This window comes from Natator depressus, chromosome 8 (assembly GCF_965152275.1).
Source record: "Natator depressus isolate rNatDep1 chromosome 8, rNatDep2.hap1, whole genome shotgun sequence".
NCBI lineage: Eukaryota > Metazoa > Chordata > Testudines > Cheloniidae > Natator > Natator depressus.
Window position 1 is genome coordinate 11010612 of NC_134241.1, and position 21588 is coordinate 11032199.

At 43.2% G+C, this 21588-nt stretch overlaps 1 protein-coding gene across 1 annotated transcript in view; it reads right to left on the reverse strand.

The window, feature by feature from the left end:
* Positions 1 to 20528, reverse strand: part of TGFBI (transforming growth factor beta induced) — a 36460-nt gene extending 15932 nt beyond the window's left edge. Inside the window, exons 1-4 of the mRNA XM_074962079.1 lie at positions 20341 to 20528; positions 14876 to 14974; positions 2574 to 2638; positions 787 to 944 (exon numbers count right to left, since the gene is read on the reverse strand). Coding sequence (XP_074818180.1) covers positions 787 to 944; positions 2574 to 2638; positions 14876 to 14974; positions 20341 to 20462 — 444 coding nt within the window. The 5' untranslated portion in view covers positions 20463 to 20528. The remainder of the gene's footprint in view (positions 1 to 786; positions 945 to 2573; positions 2639 to 14875; positions 14975 to 20340) is intronic.
* Positions 20529 to 21588: the final 1060 nt, after the last annotated feature.

Sequence of the window (21588 nt, forward strand, 5' to 3'; positions counted from 1 at the left end):
TGAAAGTTGAGCAAACCTAAAGGACATGTTTGTCTTGGACTTTAAAACCATAACTTTGTATGTGTCTCACCATAAGCTTTCATTTAGGATCATCATTTGTATTGTGGTAGCTCCTAGGAAGTCTACAAACAAGGACTGGAGCGCCATTGTGCTAGGCACAGCCGGTGCACGTAATGAAAAGATGGTCCCTGGCCCAATATCTATTTATTTACTGTTAAAATGTACACATTTGGCGTATTCTTAGCAGACTAGGCGAACGAGTCTGAATTCTCTCCCATTCCTAGGAATGGTCTCTCTGGCTCAGGCACTCTGGTGTGACTTGTGGTGAATGCTTTTTCCCCATAATGTGTAACTGAACTATGGAACTCACTGTTACATGACATCATTGAGGTCAAGAACTCAAAGAGAGACTGGACATTTATATGGCTAACAAGAACATCCAGAGTGATCTTAATTAAAGATCCACAAAGAATTGTGGGAGGGATATTAACACTCATGCTTCAGGGCTTCAGACATCCTCTACCTGTTAGAAATCATCATGAGACCTAACACGGGGCAGGATTGGTTACTCCAGGGTTCTTGCACCTTCCTCTGAAGCATCTGGGGCTGTCAGAGATAGGATGCTGGACAAGATGGACCTAGCTCTGATCAAGCAGGGCAATTCCTATGCTGGAAGCTTACACTGCCTCGGTCAGGGTTGTACCTATTATGCGGACAGAGGACTCAGTGCTGCGAATCTAGAAGAGTCGGGGAGAGAACAAGAAGGAAGGTGGATTTTAATCTTACAGCAGGCAAAGCAGCCCAGGCCTCATTGTTTGGGGCAAAGATTGTAAAACTTCCAGGTCCTTCAATTTCTGGTCTCAGGTTAGAGCTGTCGGAGTACAGTTGTGTGGTGGAGGCTCCAACAATCCCCAGGGTATCGTAGAGGTTTGAAAGTGGCAATGCTGAAAGAAGAAAATATCAAATTTGATAACACGGTAACAGTTCCAGCACGCAGCCATTCCTATCTCCCTGCACATTGCTGAATGAAAACAGAGCTGCTGGCAAAAATGTATCTGGAAATGAAACATGTCAGCGAACTCAGGCGTCAAAGGAATCGTTTGATATAGGTCTAGGTGTGCCACTCGATTTCCCATGTTTTGTCCCACCTCCCTCAAGACATAGCAGGGTAGTCTATAAAAATCATGCAACGTTCTGTACGCTGACACAACTTCATCCTCCATCCCTGAATTCTTCTGAAACGGTCCCCATCAAACATATATTTGTTGGTATTGGAATACTAGTTTATCCTTCGCTGCTGTCCTAAAACTGGGTGAGATTCTGACCACAATTACAGCAGTACAATTGACAACCTTAAATGGAGTTACTTTGGATTTATACTGGTGTAAAACGACAGTCCAAATTGGGCCCCATGTAATTGGGGTTAGAAACTCAAGAAACAAGGAGGTTTATCAATTTCACATGGTCTGTCATTAGACCTGAGGTTTCACATTTTCCCTTGATTGTTCACATTTAGAGATGTGCGTTCACATTTTGGGGCTTAGATCTTGTACATTTTGGTCCTAGGAGATGTAAACTGTACTTCCCTGCAACTGCCAGGTACACTGTGTCTCAGGTGGAATCTCCCTGGACAGCGGTGGTACCACCTTCCCTTAGGGCCGGTCTAATCTCCCTTGGACTCCCTTAGGGTCCTTCACTCTCATAGAAGCTGCCTATGGGATATACTTAACCAGTGCATCCCCTGGTGCTCTAACCAAGACTGTCCATTTCCAGAGCTGACTAACTGCAGGCACCCCACTAGTATGGAGACTGCAGAACCTTGTTCTGCTGCAACGTCCCACCAGGTAAACTTGCCTCCCACAGGGCACATCAATGAATATGCCTGACTGAATCCAATACGAGCAGCCTCTCCCTCTCACGAGCCCCAAATTCCACAGGGCCAGATCCTCGGCTGGTATAAATTGGCACCGTACCTTGATCTCAGTGGAGCTTCACCAATGTACGCCAGCCGAGAATTTGGTCTGCAGCATTTAAAACGAAATATTGCAACTCCCATAGTAGCAAAAAGGTAGGGTAGGGATGTCACGCCCACGGGAATGATTAAAAGACAAAGCAGAAACCATTTGTTACTGTATCCAGGGGATTCCCCATCTTTTTTGAGGTCACTAAACTGTATCTTCTAATCAAAATAGATCTTGCTAAATTCATACTCACGGAAACAATAAGCATAGTCTGGAAGAACTGTGTGTTACAGTAGATCATTTCATATTAAATTTCCAGTAGAGTTATATTACCCAACGGAATGAGTATTTTCTAACAGCCAAACTACCTTAACTTAGAATAAATTGCGTTTGATTGTTTTAAGTGGATAGAACATTTCTGTCAAAACTTGGCATGTACTGGAGCTGATGGGTCCCATAACTTAGTGCTCCGCTTGGTGGGTCTGCCCTTTCCATGGAGAGGAGAGTACAAAAATCACACATAATGCCCAAGAATCAAATTCACTTTGAATAACTGTCTATGCTAGAGCTGTAGAATTATAAAGCATCTATATAAATAGAACACATTTTTACCAGCTGGGCAGCCTTTTTCTCCAGGTACCTTTTCATATCCAGGGCAGCACTCGTAGCTGATCATTCTGTAATAGGACACAGACACCGCAGATAATGACAAACAGCTTTTCAATCCATACCACTTCTAGCCAGGCAGCCCAAGATAATCATGGAGGGCCAACTGCTGTTCTCTACATTTGACTACAGTTCCTATGTGTGTTGTGCTGAGGGCCTAAAGCAAATCCTTCCTGGCTACGTAACTAGCTATTCTTTGGGCAGGTCTACACTTAAAATACTGCACCAGTGCAGCTCATGGTTGCGGCTGGGCTGCTGTAGCACTTAAGTGAAGCTGTTCCTACTCTGGTGGGAGAGCTTCTCCCGCCAGCGTGAGAGGCGGTAGCTATATTGATGGGAGAAGCTCTCCTGCTGACATAGTTATACCGACCTAACCCCCAGTGTAGGCAGCACTATGTGGTTCAGGGGGGTGGATTTTTCCCCCCCAATATAAATCTATTATCTCTTTCAAGATTGCAAGCTTCCATCTTGGCATAAAGCAAACAACATTTCCCTTGAGGGTTTGTTCACTGTAAAGCCAAACGGAGGGCTGAAAACAATCTGACAATGCCAGCTGGTAGAGTAAGAAGGTGACTGATTCACAACGACCATTACAGCAAGATGAAGATTTTTATTTTATTTATTTAAAATACAAATAAGGTGACTTGCCGAAAAACAGCCTGGAACTCAAAAGTCACACGGATTCATTTAAAAAAAAATTAAAGTGTGTTGGATGCAAATCATACTTCTACTGTATGTAGGGACCTACCCTACAAGAGATCTATGAGTGACAGTGGACGGCAATTTAGACATGAGTTTTCAAAGAGAGATAGCAATAAGAGACCTGCCTAAATTTGGCCTTGGTTATGCATTCCTTGAAGCGTGCTACAGAGCACATGTGCAATACAATGGTATTTGCAAGAAAATGGAGATAGAGATTCAGTCTTACATGTTCAGCACATCCATGCTGACAGTGCACCCAGACTTTTTAAGTGCTGGTCATATCAGTTTGTCCTTGAGAGAGGAGAGGGACACACGAAATATACTGGTGAATCCATTTCACCTAATCAGCCAAGTGCACTTTATCCCTAAAGGAGAATTCTAGCCAAGTAGACAATTGGTGAAACACAAAATATAAGTGGGAAACCAATTTTTTTTTCTGGCCTTAGGGCAGGTCATCATCCCTAATAACAGAGGTAAGCCGCTTGTCTGGCTGGGACCAAGTAATTATATTTCACTTGACCACACCTGGGTTTGGTCTATCCCAGTCTACTAGCCAACTGGATTTTGCTTACTCTGCATTACAGTAGGTGTATGCCCACAAGTTGGAAGCACATGCGTTCACACTGTATACTCCATCTGGTCACCCTGCCAGCTCCACTACTGGGCTCCCCCGGCCCACACCAGGGACTGAAATTGACAAAATGCCTTCTGTTAGTTGCTCATTGTTAAGAAGTCTCATCAGTTTCAGTAGCTTAATGCTGGGTCATAACAATGGGAAAAAAGGAAGGATGGTAAACAGGCACTGATTGATCTTTAACTTACACCTTAATAGCCAGTTGCTCCTCTCATATTCATTGAGGCCACGGTGTTCATCGGAATGCATCCGATGAAGTGAGCTGTAGCTCACGAAAACTTATGCTCAAATAAATTTGTGGCACCTTAGAGACTAACAAGTCCTCCTTTTCTTTTTGCGGATACAGATTAAGACAGCTGCTACTCTAAAAGGGTTCATTGTGTATTTCATTTACTGTGAAGGGGGGTGGGGGGGGGTCAATGCCCCTTTATACAAACAGATCTCACCTCTATAGCCCTTACATATTCACTGGAGGAGGAGGGAAGTGAGTCCTTCACTCCATACTCATACAATCCCATATAATTAATCACTGTGCAGTATACATGACACCCCATTTTCGACCAAAATATCACATCCTAAACAACCACCTAGAGAATAGTGCAATGGCAGTTGATACATGCAATGCTAACTATTGTAGAGATAGGTTTGTAGAAGATTATAATTTAGGAGACACTCCCTCATAAGGGACAGCATTATGAACATAGCAATTTGGAGATGTACCCTGAAGACAGGGATTGGGAACACTGCACATGGCTGCACCCAGCAGTTCACCAGAGTGCCTGCCAGTTTGCTTAATTAAAGTTTTATTCCTTTCCCATTCACTGGTTTGTTATTTAAATGAACCCCAAGATAGTTACAACTATACTACACTAGGGTACCAAAAGCCTACATACAGGATTCAAGTATGGCCTCCATGCAATGTTGCTTCCTCACAGAGGTGCAGCCATATGTTCTAGAACTAGTAATAATCACTCAGACTGTATTTCTCTTTTATAAAGCCAAGAACTGAATTCTATGGGTGGGGAGGAAAAGTATAAGTCGATTGACACTGTACACTAATATTATGACACATTTGAGGCAGAAGAAAACTCCTAAATTTTAGTAGTTTTAATTACTTTGTTTGGCTTTGAGTTACAATGTCTCTTAAAGGGGCATCTGAAGAAGTGAGGTTTTTACCCACGAAAGCTTATGCTCAGATAAATCTGTTAGTCTTTAAGGTGCCACCGGACTCCTTGTTGTTTTAATGTATCTCAAATAATATCTGGAGCACTCAGTAACAGTCCCTTGTGTCTACTTGGTAAGGAATGAAACTGCAAACGCCAGTTCACTTTAGCACATTAAAACAAGCTATTCTGGTATCTCCTGGGCTTGTAAACCACATTTAATCACTGTTTGGATAACACGTTTTAATTCCATCATGTTTCCCTTAACAAAGCAGCCTCGTGTTTTCTTTCAGCCCTGTTGTCAGCCCAACTCTTCCCTTTAGAAAAGCCATTAGCTCATTTACACCCAAAGCTTTGCAACTTTATTAATTGCCAGAGCAGATTAGTTCACCAACTGCAGTTATTTACAATGAGTGGGAACGGAGTCTGCAATCTCTTATACACACACACTGACATGCGGGGCCAGAAAAATCATTGGAAGTGGCAAACTTACATCTACAGCAGCTGTGTAAATTACTGCAACTTGTGAACTAGTCACCGATAGCAATTAGTAAGTCCCAAGAATTTATAGCAAGGACTGAACCACTGATTGATTACAGAACCGTCGGTTTCATTTAACCTGCCTGATCCGTTATAACAAAATAATCCACCAATGGGCCAGATCCTTACGTGGGGTCAATCAATGTAGTTACATTGACTTATAGCCATTTATATCAACCAAGGAACTAGCCCATTGCATGTACCACTTTACAGTTTAAGAAACAAGTGCAGGCAGAAGCGTTGTTTTCAGATCTGCCCCCTTAAGAAAATGTGTCTATGTTAAGGGGGGCAGGGGGAGGGCAGGGGAATAAAACAAAAAACCCACAGAATTTACCAATTTATTTTTCTCTGAAGTTTGTTTTAATGGTCACCTTTACAGCTGATAGAAGGGGACAAAAACAAACAATTTGATCTTAGTGTCACCATAAAGAAGAAGAGCAGACACTCCTCTTACAAGATACTCTTTTCCCCTCTGCAGAACTTCAGAGTATAACTGAATTGGAGGCAAGTCTAACATCGGACCCTCAAGAGCTGACCTTCAAGGAGCTGGGTTAAAACAAACAAGCCACCCCAAAGCCCTCAGATATTCGTCATCATTTGACCACTGTTAAAAAAAAAAACCAACAAAAACAGTGAAATGCCTTGAATTTAAACAGAATTCCTCTGGGTAATTAGGAGTCAGTAAGTGAAACAAATACCCACACTTCTGTGACGGCAGCAAATAAATTTTGTGTCATGGTTTCTTAGCAAAATTACAAAGCAAATCCAGACTGATTGTCTAGACATTATATATTCCATGTAGGAAAGAATTTGCCTAAAGCAATTCCTTCCTTTGACAACTTGGAATCTTAACACCCTGCTGTTCCACTTCTCTCAGTTCTCCTACTTTCCATGGTCATTAGTAACACACACTTTTGTCTTTCCTCTTTCCCACCCCTGTAACTCTGATTTCCCTTCTTCCACCAAACACACTAACTCCAGTCTAGACAGTTCCTCAGTTCAGAACCATAATCAAAGACAGGGAGCGGATTAAACAGAAATCATTCCAAAGCTCAGCATAACTAATTCTTGAGCTCTGATGTAGTTGTTAAAAGGTTTATTTACAGATTGACTGGAGATTAATGAGCTATGACTAACAGAGCAGGAAACTGCTGATACGCATCACAGAATGTGGTCTGAACTCATTCCAGGGAAACCCCACTGGAGGCTGCCCCCAGCAATGGAAAGGCTGCTGAGGGTGGGGAAGTTGTATCAGAGGAAAAGGCTGCAGCCTCTTTCCCACAAGGGAGAGGACCGTTAGCATCTCCCTCTGTTGAGGGGCTCAATGTGGTAATGGTGCTAGGGGCAGCTGAGAGAGAGAGAGTCTCTCTTCCTCCCCCAGGCAAGTGTCATCCCTCTTTTGACACATCTGTAAAGCACCATGCAAAGTTACAGGGCTGTGTAAAATATTGACTTTTAAACTTGCTACCCTTACAACATCCCTGGGGAGGCAGGGGTGGGACATCAGCAGCCAACAAGAGGACACCAAATACTTTCACTGGCCAATGAAACTGGTGACAGACTAGAACATGTGATCGATGCCCAACCATCAGGGGCAGAGTTTTGACCTTCTGTTGCAGAGTGACCAGCTCCATATCAACCGGAAAAGCAAAAACGCTGTACGTTCCTCCTCTCCAACACAGAATTTGCTGAAGCCATATCTGTCAATCTAGGTCTTTATATGGTGCTCATATCTTTGGTATCTATGCCATGGCGACCTCTCAAATGGGTTGCCGCAATACCTTCTTAGATACTTCTGAACAGCCCACCTTCTGTACTGACTGGAGTAAAAGCTGTGGCACTTCTCCAGAGCCTCCCCTAACTTCCTGTTAGCTTCTCAGGGGCGGAGCAATCTAAGGTGTTGGTTTTCATCTGTAAAAGTCCTGAATGGTTTAAATCCTGGCTATCTGAGCAGATGCCTCTAGACCACATGGGGAAGTCAACTGGGGTAGATCATCATTGTAGCAGTTGAGATCAACTAATGGGCCTTGGTTTTAAACATCTAGGTGCTGCAAGTGTAACGCCGACAGACCCCAGATGTCAGCAGGCGGGATTGAAGTGGGGACCTCTGAAGCTTAGTGCATGAGCCTCTACCGCATGAGCTAAAAACCTCTTAGCTAAGGCTGTAGAGCAAACTCATTAATCTCTCTCACTACGTGGTCTTGGTGCCACTAGATGGGACAGAACACTACACCCAGGAGGTGTGTGGGTTACACAAGCAGGGAAGGTATTAGGAGAAAGGCTCTGGCTGTGAAATTGGCTCTTTGTCCACCAGAGCCAGATTCTGTGCTTCAGGGCATGGAATAAGACTCGCCTGCCTCCTCCAGCTTTTGCCTTTGGGGTGAGGAGTGGAAAGGGCAGGGAGCATGTGGAGCTGTTCAGGGGAGGGATTCCGCTTTGTTTGCTTGCTCATGAGATCTTCAGTCTAAATTTTTGTGCCTCTGCTTAGAGCGTGCCACATATGCACATTTTAAAAGGCAGTGAAGAACAGTGGGCTCAATCCATCCCTGGAGTAACACGACTGGCCTCAGTGGAGTTACCCCAGGGATGAATTAGACCGAGAGATCTTTGGTCTTTTGTGGCTGGAACTGAAAATAACCCAACACCCTCCTGGGCTGTTCACAAAACAAAACAAAAAAAACCACACAAAACATGCTCTGCCTACGCACAACACCGATGAGTGCTCAGAGGGTAAGGGCTTCCCAAAAACCTCCCTGCTGCTCAGCACAATGAGGTCATTCGCTTCCACCTCAGCTCAGATGCATTTTCAAATGCCTGGGCAATCTCCCAGCTAGGACCTGCTAACTCACTTAAGTCATCCATGTTCTCCCACAGTCAGCTGTGACCCAGGTAGAGCATATTACTTGATGAAACTACCTCCTAATCAGGGATAGGGTTTTAACCCATTCAGTGCCATACACTGGATGGGAGCTGCATCACTCCTAACCCTGCTAGAGGTCTATCATGGAGCAAAATGTCACACTTGTATGATGCCACTGGGAATGAAACTACAGCACGCCGGGCAGGCAAGGAAGAAGACTGCAGTATATCACAATACACAACACAAGGAGAGACATTGGCTAAGAGTGGAAAAAAGTGCCCATGCTAATTGATGCAACAGTTGTTGGCAGCTGTACTGTTAATGTCAAGGCAGATGAAACTGCAGAAAGTTAAGTGTGACGCAAGGGGTTTTAATGATATTTCTAGCAAATGGAATGTTCCAAATACAGGACCAAATTCTGCCCTCTGTTATATCCATGCAACCCACATCCAAGCCCACATGTGCTAGTTAGGCAGAATTTTGCCCATAATGTACATAGTCCCATATGAGCCTGTAGGAGTGTTTACAGTCAGTGTAAGCATTCAGTTAAGTTTTGTTCTTATATGGCTACACGTTACATAGTTTACAACAAAAATCATGAAATACACTTCACAACTTACAGAACAAGCCGGTGGTACGCTACTTGACAGCACTTGAATATGTCAAATACAGTACAGGTTTATGATGTCTGAGCGTTGGTTACAGCTCATTACATCTCAGCAAGGCTGGTGCCAGCTATGCGAGTTAAATAAGCAACCCCCTCAGAATGCCTACAAAGAGCATTTGTCATACGTTCTCTAATGCCTTCTGACCACAATTTCCTGCCCTCCCAGTCAAATAGTTTCAAGTAAAATCTTTATAGTTATTAAATCAGATTTTAGTTTCAAAAGGCTACACTGTAAAATTCAATATGCAGTAAAACTTACGCTGAGCTTCCCCATTTTTATTAGTCATTGTTTCATGCTGTTGTGTTCCTAGGGTCCAAAATTAAAATAAGTGCATTTTTCAAGGTAATAAAAATAAGCTCAAGCATACACTACCAAATAAAGATCCATTTGTAATAATTTTCTGTAATTAAACTCATATGTTGTGTTTTACAACGAGAACCAGAGACTTGGTCTTTTCCTGAGCTGGAGAAATCACATCAGCCAAAAGAAGAATGTTAAACCAGCATGGGAACACGGGAAAGCAGTCAGCGGCAGCTTCATACGATCAATGATTTTTTGAAGGATTTAAAAAGCAAAGTTATCCAGGCTCTCTCTCTGTTCTTAACAGAAAAGTAAGGAGACTAATTATGTCCATGATTCAAAAAGCATAAGGCTCTAATAGTGCTGCCATTGGATTTAGGAAAATATAAATACAGACAGATAAATAAAATACCCCTTTGCCTTTGGATTAACTACATAACCAAAAGGGGAAATTTGCTTAATTGCCAGCATGAAGATCTTGCCCACCGTCTTATCCCACATCATCTCATTTCTTCCAATGAAGACAATTCAATTCTTTAGCAAAGAGTAGAACACCAAAGAAGCAGACAAGATGGTTGGAGTCACATTTGATACATGTGTTGAAATTTCCATTATCAATCAGATACAGTGTATTGCATAGATGCTCAAGTATTTTACAGAAATGGTCCACACGATATGACTTAAGAATGAAAGCCTGCAAAAAACTTGCCACCAGGCAGGTGCTTACTACCATAAGTAGTCTGTTGATATCTATGAGACAACCCACAGTCACATTTGCATGAGTGGTCCCTAACTGCTGTGTTTTAAACCATTAATGTAGAAGAATAATGTGATTTCTAAAATGAAGGACGGGGGCAACATACATATATCAAAAAATCTATAGGCCAGATTTTTTAAAACTTGGATTCCCCTTTTGTGCCTGCAGTTATGTGCAGGAATAATGTAGATCATTCAGGGATGTAACTATTCCACCATATCATGTGTAAATGCTAAAGTCTACCCACTGGGAATCGCAGCTATAAAAATACATACAGGTTGTAAATGTAAAAAACAGGAAACTTGGCCATATAAACCAGCCACTCATCTCCCAATGACTGAGATCACAAATAAGTTACATAGAAATCAAAAACCAACAAGGAGTCCGGTGGCACCTTAAAGACTAACAGATTTATTTGGGCATAAACTTTCGTGGGTAAAAACCCCACTTCTTCAGATGCATGAAGTGAAAGTTACAGATGCAGACATAAATATACTAATTGACACCTCCTCATCTATTATTGGGAGTGGACTACATCCACCCTGATCAAATTGGCCCTGTCAACACTGGTTCTCCACTTGTAAGGTAACTCCCTTCTCTTCATGTGTCAGTATATTTGTGTCTGCATCTGTAATTTTTACTCCATGCATCTGAGGAAGTGGGATTTTTACCCACAAAAGCTTATGCTCCAATAAATCTGTTCATCTTTAAGGTGCCACCGGACTCCTTGTTGTTTTTGTGGATACAGACTAACACGGCTACCCCCGATAGAAATCAAAGATAACTTAAGTGCCAAGTAATGTTAGTTTACTAAGAGCCATGTTTCCTGTCCAGTTGCTATAGCATTCTTACACATGCTCGCTCTGTGTGTGTGTGCGCGCGCGTGTGCGCGCCAGGCCCAACTCCTTAAGTAGGCCCACTGAAATCAGTGGAACAGCTCATGAATTCAGGTATTACTCAATGCAGGCAAGGGTGGCAGAATCAGGTCCTTTACTACTGCATTCCACTGGACCTAAGCAAGTAAACCTGCTTATCCTACCGGGACTGGAAGTTACTATTACTTCAGGGCTGAAACAACTTGTCTACCTGTCTCATTCTGACGACAATCTCCTCTCTGATCCACATGGAGGATCTTGACTTGGCTTGGCTTTCTCCGGGAAACATGGTCTTCAACTGACATCTCTCCAGAGTACATGCTTGGCAGGATAGGTACAGGGATCTTATTTCAATGTTTGGTAAAAATCCAAGCACCTAATGCAACTTGCTTAGAGCATGAGGCCTACTTCCCTGATACACTCTCCCACCTGGGTCCAGCACTACAGTGCTAATCAGAGACGTTTGCTGGAGACACTTCCTTTTTTTTCACATAGTAGATGTGACCTCCACAGGGGAGGGGACATCAAAACAAGTATTCCCTTTTAAATGTATAATTCTATATCTCCTAATCATGGGCCACATCAAACTTGCCTGCCCCCACCCCACGCCACGCATTAAGGGGTCTCAGCCACTTCAGCAAAGCTGGTGGAACACTCTTCATTCATCCAGCATCCACAGCGAGGGTGGGAGGAAGAAGGGAGGAGATGGGATGGGTCAGTGGGAGTGAGCAAGCTGGGGATGGGCTCTTAGCCTCCCATGGACTTTACCAGGGAAAGTGTAATCTAGCCCTAGCCTGCATCGCCTTGGATATGTAGAACCACTGGGAGCCTCAGCCAGGAAGGGGCGCTATCAGAGCCAGCATGGAGGCACAAGCCTCATGAAGACACCCCAGAATCTGCCAGGCAAGGGACAGACCCTACACCTTTTGTCCACTTGGGGAGGAAGCAAACCCTGCACCTCTCAGAGAATGATGGGGGCTGGGAGCAGTATGCAGTGCTAAAATAGAAAATGGACATTATTAGTTCTCCTCTCCATTTCATATAGCTGACCTTGACTCTGCTATTCAGCCCTGTTTACACATGCAGGTTTCTCATTGCCCCACCCCGTGTTTGTTTTTTTAATTATTATTCTTGGGGGGAGTGGGTCTGGGGAGCCAAATCCTGCTACTGGAAATGCTTCTTGTACAATAGACTCATTGCTTCCTCAGTTAGTACTGGCACCCCCACATCTTCCAGGCTAAAATATCTTTGTATTAGGAGTCTGGGTGAAGCCAAAAAGACTGATGTTAAGAAGAATCATCTTGTCTTATCTGAGCTATGAATGAAACCATTGGTATGTTCAGCTATCCCTTACTCCAGTGCCTTTTTGGGGAGATCTAGCAAACCCAAATAGAGTTTTTCTTTGCTAATATTTCTGGGGTGTCAATTTCCTGTTCATTCAAAAGTTGAAGACATCCATGTCGGTCTTCACCTCCCAGCGGTGCTGGTGACTTGTCTGAATTCATACTCTGAAACTTTAATAGCAAAGATATCAGACCTCTGTATCCCTAACAGACATTATGTGTTAACTTGGAGACCTCTTGTGAGGATATGTTGATGCTTACATTGGTGACCCCATATTCCCAAGAGTAGTTTCATTTACTTCAAATGGGACTAGTCACAGAAATAAGGGCTCACCAACAGATACATGTGCGGCACAATCCTGCCCTCAGAGGTTTGGTTTTCTCCGCTAAAACTGCCAATAGCATCGAATAGGATTGTGGGTAGGTGACGTGAAGACTCATCTATTTGGAACGTGATTCAAGTCACACTCATTTCACGAAGGCCACCATGTAGCTGTCAGGTGGTCATGGTTATCGACCCCTTTTTTAAGCTGGCAGGCTACAGGCATGAGGTGTTGTAGCACTGCTAATCCTGAGAGTCATCTAGATTTGCTCTTCCTGAGGTTTTTTTGCATTATTGTATACTCTTGCTGTAGTAAACATTTTGGTATAGATGAGTGAAACCATTTATATTTTCAGTGTGATAATATAGTCCTTCTCCAGTTTTAATGAGTTACAGTACCTCCACGTAAAGACTAAGGAATCCCCTCCTTTAGATGAATCAGATGGAAATATGCTGAAAGTCCAGAAACTGTGTTAAGCGGCAATTTCTGGTTTTCCGACCTCTTCACTATACAATTAACACAGGGAACCAAACTGAGGCTCAGTACATCCAGTTGAGCCAATCTACTGTTTTCTTTAGAAGCCAACTTAAACTCCAGTTTGTCCATTCAGGTAGACACTGTGAAAGATCTTGGAGTTTGCTGTTTAGCAAAGAAAGTTTATTTCATTTGAACTCGAGAGACAGTTAAGACATCCCAAAAGACTTGGTTCCATACTGGACTGGGCAGTAAAATACTTTCCCAAATGTTCTCACAAACATCTGGGTGATTTGATGTCAGTTCTCTTGATAAAATGATTTTCGACACATGAGCTCAGTCCAGTAGAAATTGCTAATCCTTTCATTCCAACTCTTGCATTTATTTTAAATTTGCATGGAAACCTTTGTTTAACACTGGTGCTAGAAAACCCAGAACTAGAACACATAAAGCCCTCCGACTAGCATTTGTCTTTCAGAAGCTTGTGAAGCTACCTCAGACCCAAATTATGATTTTCTGGGGCTTGTGTGACCTTGCAAAGGTTTGTGTCTCTTGGAAGAGAGACAGACTTCATCTCAAGTCCGGCAGGAAGCAGGGCATACATGTTATTAAATTATGTGAAGACTGCACCTTTCAAAAGAATGTGCTGAGGCTGGTTAAATAGATTGCTTTATGCAACGGCTAGTTGAAGATTAATATTTGCAGGTTGGGGCACAGAACTGATCTGAAAGCCTAATTAGTTTCCTGATGACTCTTTCAGGAAAAATTATGTCTTAATCTGACCGCACCCTCTCACTTCATTTTTTCCTCCTTCACCCAAAAATCTACATATGTAGATGCATTTTATGTTGTTCCCAACATCCATCAGCTTTGAGCCACTTCTTTAGATAGAAGCATCTCTAGATCTGGGAGATGAACAGTTAGGTACCAGGTAACACCTGTACATACTTCATTACAGCTCTGAGAGCTCTGTAAATGCAGAAAAATACACCCCAATTTATAATAAATAATTGGGCTTTAGATTTATGTAGCCCTTTCCCATCCTTAACATATCAAAGTGCTTGCGGATCACTATCAAAATTTTACAGATGCGAAATCATGAGTCAGAAAGATTTGTTTGGGAATGAATGCTGAAGACTCAATGTATAATGCATAAGAAATAAGAAGGCTCCACATGTTTTTAACTCACCAAGAGCAAAATTAACACATTAGTGCCAAGGATAGGACACTACTTAAATCGCATTTAAGGCCTCAGTGCAAGTGGCCCTTCCTTACCTTTCCAATGACTTCTCAACTCTTGAGAGTCAAGCAGTAGTTTGTGTCTGAGCATTCATTCCAATTAGCACATGATACAAGGTCTCATAAGTATGAGTGCCTTTCCCCAAAATGCACTGTTTAAAAAAAATCAGATCAGTTTAATTAAATGCTGTTATCAGCATTCTAATTGAAGTACATATAAACAAGAAGCCCTACATTGTAATTCCATGTCCAGCATGTTTAACAACAGCTGTTTCTTTTTCAGAACACTTTGTTTTGAGCCAAAAAAGCCCAATGTGTGTATCCATACTGAAGCTTTCTAGTGAGATTCTAGATACTCTCAAGTACTTACGTTGATTTTCCACAGACTTTTCTCTGGTACCACTGTTTGCAGTTTGTGTAGTATTTCCTGTTTGTTCCAAGAAGCTTCTGCACAGCACACACATTAGGGCTATAAAGAAAGACAGAAAAGATACTGTAAGTTTCTCCCTCATTCAGACATGTAACATTAAGAGACACCCCATTGACAGTAGGCCTGAAAGCAGCACTTTGATTTTTATGAAGGAGGAATATTTTATAGCTGCAATTTACCTTTCTAAGAGATCAGAATGTATAAGGAGGACTATAAATTAAACTGAGAAAGAGCTCTCCCTTCATCAAGCCAGGACTTTTTTCTTTCCGGAATGCAAAAACCTGACCTTTTCCATCCCCTCAACGGTAAAAAATGACAGCTAAAATTACACTTGCATCAGTGTTTCCACTATGGACACCAACTTGCAAAGGAAAATAAGCTTCAGATAAAGACTTGACAGAGTAGATAACAGTGTGAAGATATTTAAATAAACGTAACCAAAAAAATAATTTTTTAAATTAAAAATATCAGGATCCTTAGCTGAAGATTAAACTAGAACTATTTTGTACATGAAATTAGAATTGTTGTGTTACTAAGAGTTAACGTGTGCTACTGTTTCAACACAGTAACTTCTTCACAGTATGGATTAATATGAGCATGTTGATAGTATCCATCAGTTATCCCGCAAGGGTCCATGCACTCTGGCCCCAATCCTGCAAATCACTTAAGCACATGCTTAACTTTAAGCACATGACTAGTACCACGGAAGTCAATGGATCAGGGCCAAAGTGCTCAGCATCTCACAGGATAGAGCACATTCCAAAGAGTCCCTGCTAACTGATGAATAGGGTCCATATATAGGTTTGTACACTAACCTATGAGGATTTCAGGAGTAGCAAGATATGGACAAAAGGATGGTGAATTCTGGCAGTAGAGTTGGTTGCCTTTAGGGATGGGATGTTTCCCCACAAACTACCGCCCCTGGGTCCTGATCCCTAGATGTGGTGAACACCCACAACTCAGAGCTAAGTTAACAGGAGCTGTGGATGCTCAGCACCATTCAGGGTCAAGCTCTGAATGTAACTCGGCTCAAATACATTGTTTCGTCAGTCAGTTCCCAATAATTCCAGCAGCGGGTTACTAATGGCCTACTCCTGCAGAGCACTGAGTGCCAGCACCCAAGAGGTGCTCTGCACCTGACAGGAGTCAGCTGAGCTGTAATTCACTGAGCCATAAACCTGGAGTGGGGGGTGGGGAGAAACAAATCACAGTGGTCTCCTGTTACTTAGGCTTACTCTGGCAAAATATACTACTCCAGCCTGTTTGCACATATGCTCTGGAGGTATTACGAACAATGCTTACTTGTCCAAATGAACACAGGAGAGGTTGTGGTGTAGTATTGATTCGTCCTCCCCCACCTGCATGATTCGTGTTCTCACTGGAGAACTGCGCTTTTGTGCAACAATGGTTGGTCTCCCAGTCATTAGTATGAATTTGTGAGGTTCTACTATATGTTTGCTAAATCCACTGCCAGTCTCAGTGGGAGCGTGGCTTCTCTTCAGTAAGTCTTTTTTAATCTCGCCACAGCTTTCATCTATAGAGACAGAGCCCAGTCCTGCTAGGTGCCGGGCACTTTCGGCACCCACTGAAGCCAAAGGAAGTTGAGGGCTCTCAGTGCCTCACTCACAGCTTCCATAACTTCTGCCATTTTCAATAAAAAGAACACATTTCTGCTTGAAAGTGTTCATTGCACTTTGCGTGCCAAATGTTAGGAATGCAGGGGAAATAATTAAAAACTACTAAAAATAAATCACACAGCTGGCTCTTCAGTTGGTGTAGCTTGGCCTAGCCCCATTGACATCAGTGCAGCTATGCCAATGGACACCAGTGGAGGATCCCGCCCCAGAAATACAACCCACAGACATTCCTGCACCTTCTGACTCAGCCTACCTTGGCTACTCCCATATTGCAGTGAGCAATACTGGTTACTAATACATGACAACCAAAGAGCTCCTAGATTTCAGTGTCCATTTGATTGGTCAATCCCCTCCAGGATTCATCCTTTACGTGTCTAGCTACTGGAGAACTAGTTTTATCATTTCTTCTGCATCCTTTGGAATGGTCTCCTACTTGTTAAGAGGCTGGTGAAGAAATACTTTGTACTCTGAGTACTGTTTTCATATTACCCAATTACCTTTTGTAAAGCTAAAATACTGAAGCTACATGCTGCTGCTGTTCAGGTTTTGATTTGTCAGTACAATGCCATGCAGGCTCAGATCAAGCCCCAGGAAAGAAAAACAAACAAAACAAAAACAAAAAAAACACTGCTTTGTGTTTTCCGTGATCCCCATAACAAAGCTGGAGTAGTTGCAATGTATATTCCAGTGTTCTGCCCAGTTTAGATTTAAATGAATCTGCCAGTACTCTACACTGTCTGCACTTAAGTCCCTTACTTTAGCTGTGCAACAATTTACAGTGAAACAAGTTGACATATAAATTGCTTCCTTTCGTCTATCACGTGCTTCTCGCCAGTCGGTCCTTAACAGATATCCTTGGAGTAGGGACTGGCCTTGAAAGTTTGGAAACAGCCTAGCACATCATGGATGCTTCCAAAAATAATATGCAGTTCGATCATAATGATTTACCTACCTGCCTTCAATGGAATAAGTCACTACCTATTTTATGACAGTGGAAATGCATTATTGTCCCTCAATACTTTTTCCAAGCAAATATTTCTATGTTGGTGTTAATTTACCTTCCGCAATTCTTAACTGCAGCCCCACTCACAGATCTGCCCCCTGTTCACTTTTTTAAAAAAATGTGCAAAAGTTGTCACTTATTTCTGTAGCTCCAGATTCTGTCTCCCTTACTCCTATTGAGTAGGATCTTCCTATGCAATTAGTACTATTGGCTTCAATAGAACTACTCATGGAGCAAGGTGATATACAACATGAGTAAGGGTAACAGAATCTAGCCCTTTTAAGTTCTCTGCTAATGATACATGGATGTACTTTATGTCCAAGAATTCTTTAGTTGTTTCTCTATTGCTACGCTGGCATCCAAATACTCAGTTTGCTCTTACTTGATGCTGATAAAACTGAACTGCTTTTGTAAAGCTCTGTCCATCAGAAAGGGACTAGTGGGCCAAATTCTGCTTTCAGTTATGCAGGATTTACATCAGCATGTGATTCACTTCATCCATGAACACTCACTTCTTGCTCTCCCTCAGAGATGCCAGTGCTGCTAAGAAAGCAGTGGAAGAAGTCTGCCTCTACTTCTAATGATTGTACTGGCAACAACATTCTCCTCTGTCTCCAGAAATGAAGAGTCATAGGGAAAATACATTAAATGAATGTAAGATTGGTAAGTTACTAAAGCCCTATTTGCACACTTTCATCTTAAAGTTATTGGCAGAATTTGGCCATTGTTTACTTTCAAGGCATATGTACATGGAGGGCAACATTGCAAGCAATAGCCTCTAGAACTCATCGTTAAGGTTCTATATCTCATTAAAACACAAACTAATATACTGTTTTTTACAACAGCTGATCTAGTTTCCAGGTGACATGTTGATTGCAATATTTCAAAATTTTTTCCTTTAAAAAGAAGCAAAAACAAAAAACCCACCTTTTGTGGCCTTGTCTCCAACTACCCATCTGACCTGTAGCTTCTCTTTAATCAACATCATGTTGCAATGGTGAGTCATGTGAATTTTGTACCCATTTCAAGATTCTATGAGATTCCCAGTCAGATCTCAAGACAGATGTGACTCAGTGTCACAAACTACAGATTTCACAGTTCGTGTTATAGCTAACAATGCATCTGTGTCAACAGAACCAGCATCAGTACCAAGTGTGTTACCAATCCAGGAGAAGACGTCTATACACATTTTTAGATGTTCTTTGAGAAGCATACAACTAAAGAACGGATTACTTTTGTCAAGAATGCTTTTAAGATCTATTGAAAAGATTTCATGAAATGCTACAGTTGCTCAGGGGAAAAAAGCCCTTTAAAATCTGTCTGACATTACTTCAGAATACATAAAAATAAAATTAAACCAGAAATAGACATGGAAAATTTCAACTCCGCAGATCAACAAAATGTAAGACAAATTAAAACATCATGCAAACACGCCATGTAAAATTCACTACAAACACCTTCTCTTTCTCATGCTTTGTTTAGATGCTGTAGTCTTGATTTTGCATGATGTGGATAACATTCTTGGTGGTCTGCAGGCACAAATATAAAAGATTGTCCCTGCCCCAAGGAGCCACTAGTCTAGCATCAGAACTGTGCCAAAGTCTTTATAGACAAAAACAGACAATAAAGTCCTGGCCATGAAGGGCCATTCTAAACAGAAATTCTTTTATGAGTAGTACAGAAATATAACACTGTAAACTGGTCTAAAATGGCCCGTGCAATACCAAGGCACTAAAGGGAAAAATAAGACACGCATAAAATCTGTTATTGTTATTTTGTGACACATTCTCACTACGGTTTATATTTAAATAAATATACACTATCATATTATTAGTTTTGCAAACATTTGTTCAACATAACAGCATCCATGTAACTTTGCTTGTATGTAAGTACCTTTCCTCTTAGCAGCTCAGGGCGCCTTACAACCATTAATAAAGCTATTGAAACCCCTCTGAGATACATTAGGTGGAAAAGAGAGGCAGCTTACAAACTTTGGAATTGCCTGTTGTCCCATCGAAATGTCGTTATGGTCAATATTTTTCAACAAATTCTTTCCTACTTTGGGGGCACAGAAAGATTAAGCTTGTCCGCAGGTGACAACGGTACATCCTGCAGTATTTTAGTGATTAACACTACTGGAGATAAGCTGAATGTTGGCATCTCTACCATTATTCCAGGTTGTAGCCGATGTGTTCATCCTAGCGCACTCTAAGTTTCAAAAGGTGTGTACACACACCTCTCTCTATATATAAATAAAATGTTATATATGGGCATGCATACACTCACTTCTGAGAGTCCTGATTGATATAGGCAGCATCTCATTCGAGTATATTTCATTGTATGCTTCTAAGTCTGATTGTACCAATACAAATGATTAAACCGACTAAGCAGTATCTACCCCAGTACTTGCAAACCCAGGGGGATGGATAACTAAGCCCTGACTCCTTAGCTACCAGGGCGGATAGTTTCCCTTGGAGTTGACCGGTCTTGCGGCTGGTCAGTCTCTCTCTCTAGCCTTGCAGCAGCGAGAGAGGCAGCTCACTGCACCTGGGAGGCCGGCCGGCCCTGCAGGAATGAATCACTGAACTCAAGCCTCAAGCCCACCCATCTACCGTCCGGCCGAGCCTGGCGCCCGGGCATCCTCCACCCAGCCCCGCCGCTCGGGGCGGGCGCCGTCCCCCGCCGGCAGAGGTCCGCGGCCAGGCGCTGCGGAGCAGGGCGGCCGGAGCGGGCTGCAGACGCGCGGCCAGCGGAGCCCGCCTTACCCGTGCTGCCGGCCGCGCAGCCGGCTGTGTTGCAGGACCTGCTGGTAGGGGCTCTTGGCTGCCCCGGACAGGGTCACCCCCAGAGCCCAGGCCAGCGCCAGCAGCAGCACGCCGCGCTCCATGGCACGCCGCGGGGACTGGATAGGAGCAGGCGGGGCAAGTGAGACCCCGGCGGGGCGGCCAGCCGCGGTTAAATACGGGACGGAGCGGGGCCGGGCAGGGGGCGGGGCCGGGGAATGGGATCGCGCTGCCCCCGGGCCGGGGAGCGCAGCTCCCGCCCCCGCCGCGGATCCCAAGCCATATAAACATGTAACCAGGTGTTAGCATCCTGCTCCGGCTTGGCGATCAAGGGAGAGAAAGAACTGAAGTGATAAGAGAGCCAAAAAACACACACGCCGATTATATCCCACCACTGAGCGTGATGTCAGGGCATCTTCCCTTGCCCATTACATAGGGCCAGGTTGAGCATGAATCTGTGTAACATACAATAAAGGCCCTCATTTTCCACTGACTTTAGGGTCAGATTGGCATGTGGATTTTTTCCCCCTTAAATATATTTCCAGGTTTGTGTTTTTACTTATGGCAAGTGGGGTTTGAAGTCTTTCTCTCTCTCTCTAGCCTGGTCTACACTATATGGTTATGTTGACATAAGCTGCCTGGCATCAACCTTAGTGTGGAAGTGTCTTCACTTAAGTTTCGCTCCTGCCGACACAAGTGCCTCTGTAACATCACCTCCCGGGGCAACGGAAAGTCATGGTCAATGTAATTAGGTCAACACAGCATGAGCGTAGCTTGGTCGACTGCTACTGGCCTCCGGGAGCTGACCCACAATGCCCCACGTTGACAATCCGATTGATACTTGCGCTCCTAGGGAGGATGTGCACTGCTGACACAAAGAGTCAAGTGTGCACACACAAGCGCTTTAATAACACTGGTGGCTGTATGCCAGCGTAAGTTAGGTCGACATAATTGTTTAGTGTAGACGTCGCCTCTCACTTTCTGATTACTAACTCTTACCTGTGCAAAGCCAGCATAGCAGCCCTTTGTGGCTCCCCATGCATAAGAGGGATGTTCGGATCAGTGTAGAGAAGCTCCTAGGACAGTCAACGCCTCGGCCCTCAGTACGGGGAACGAAGGAATGGCCAGCAATCCCCCAAGCCCCAGGGAGCCCCAGCTGCTGGAACCACCCCTGGGGGGTTATTTTTAAATTACCATCATTCTCTCTTGCGCTCCTTTTACCCGTTGCTT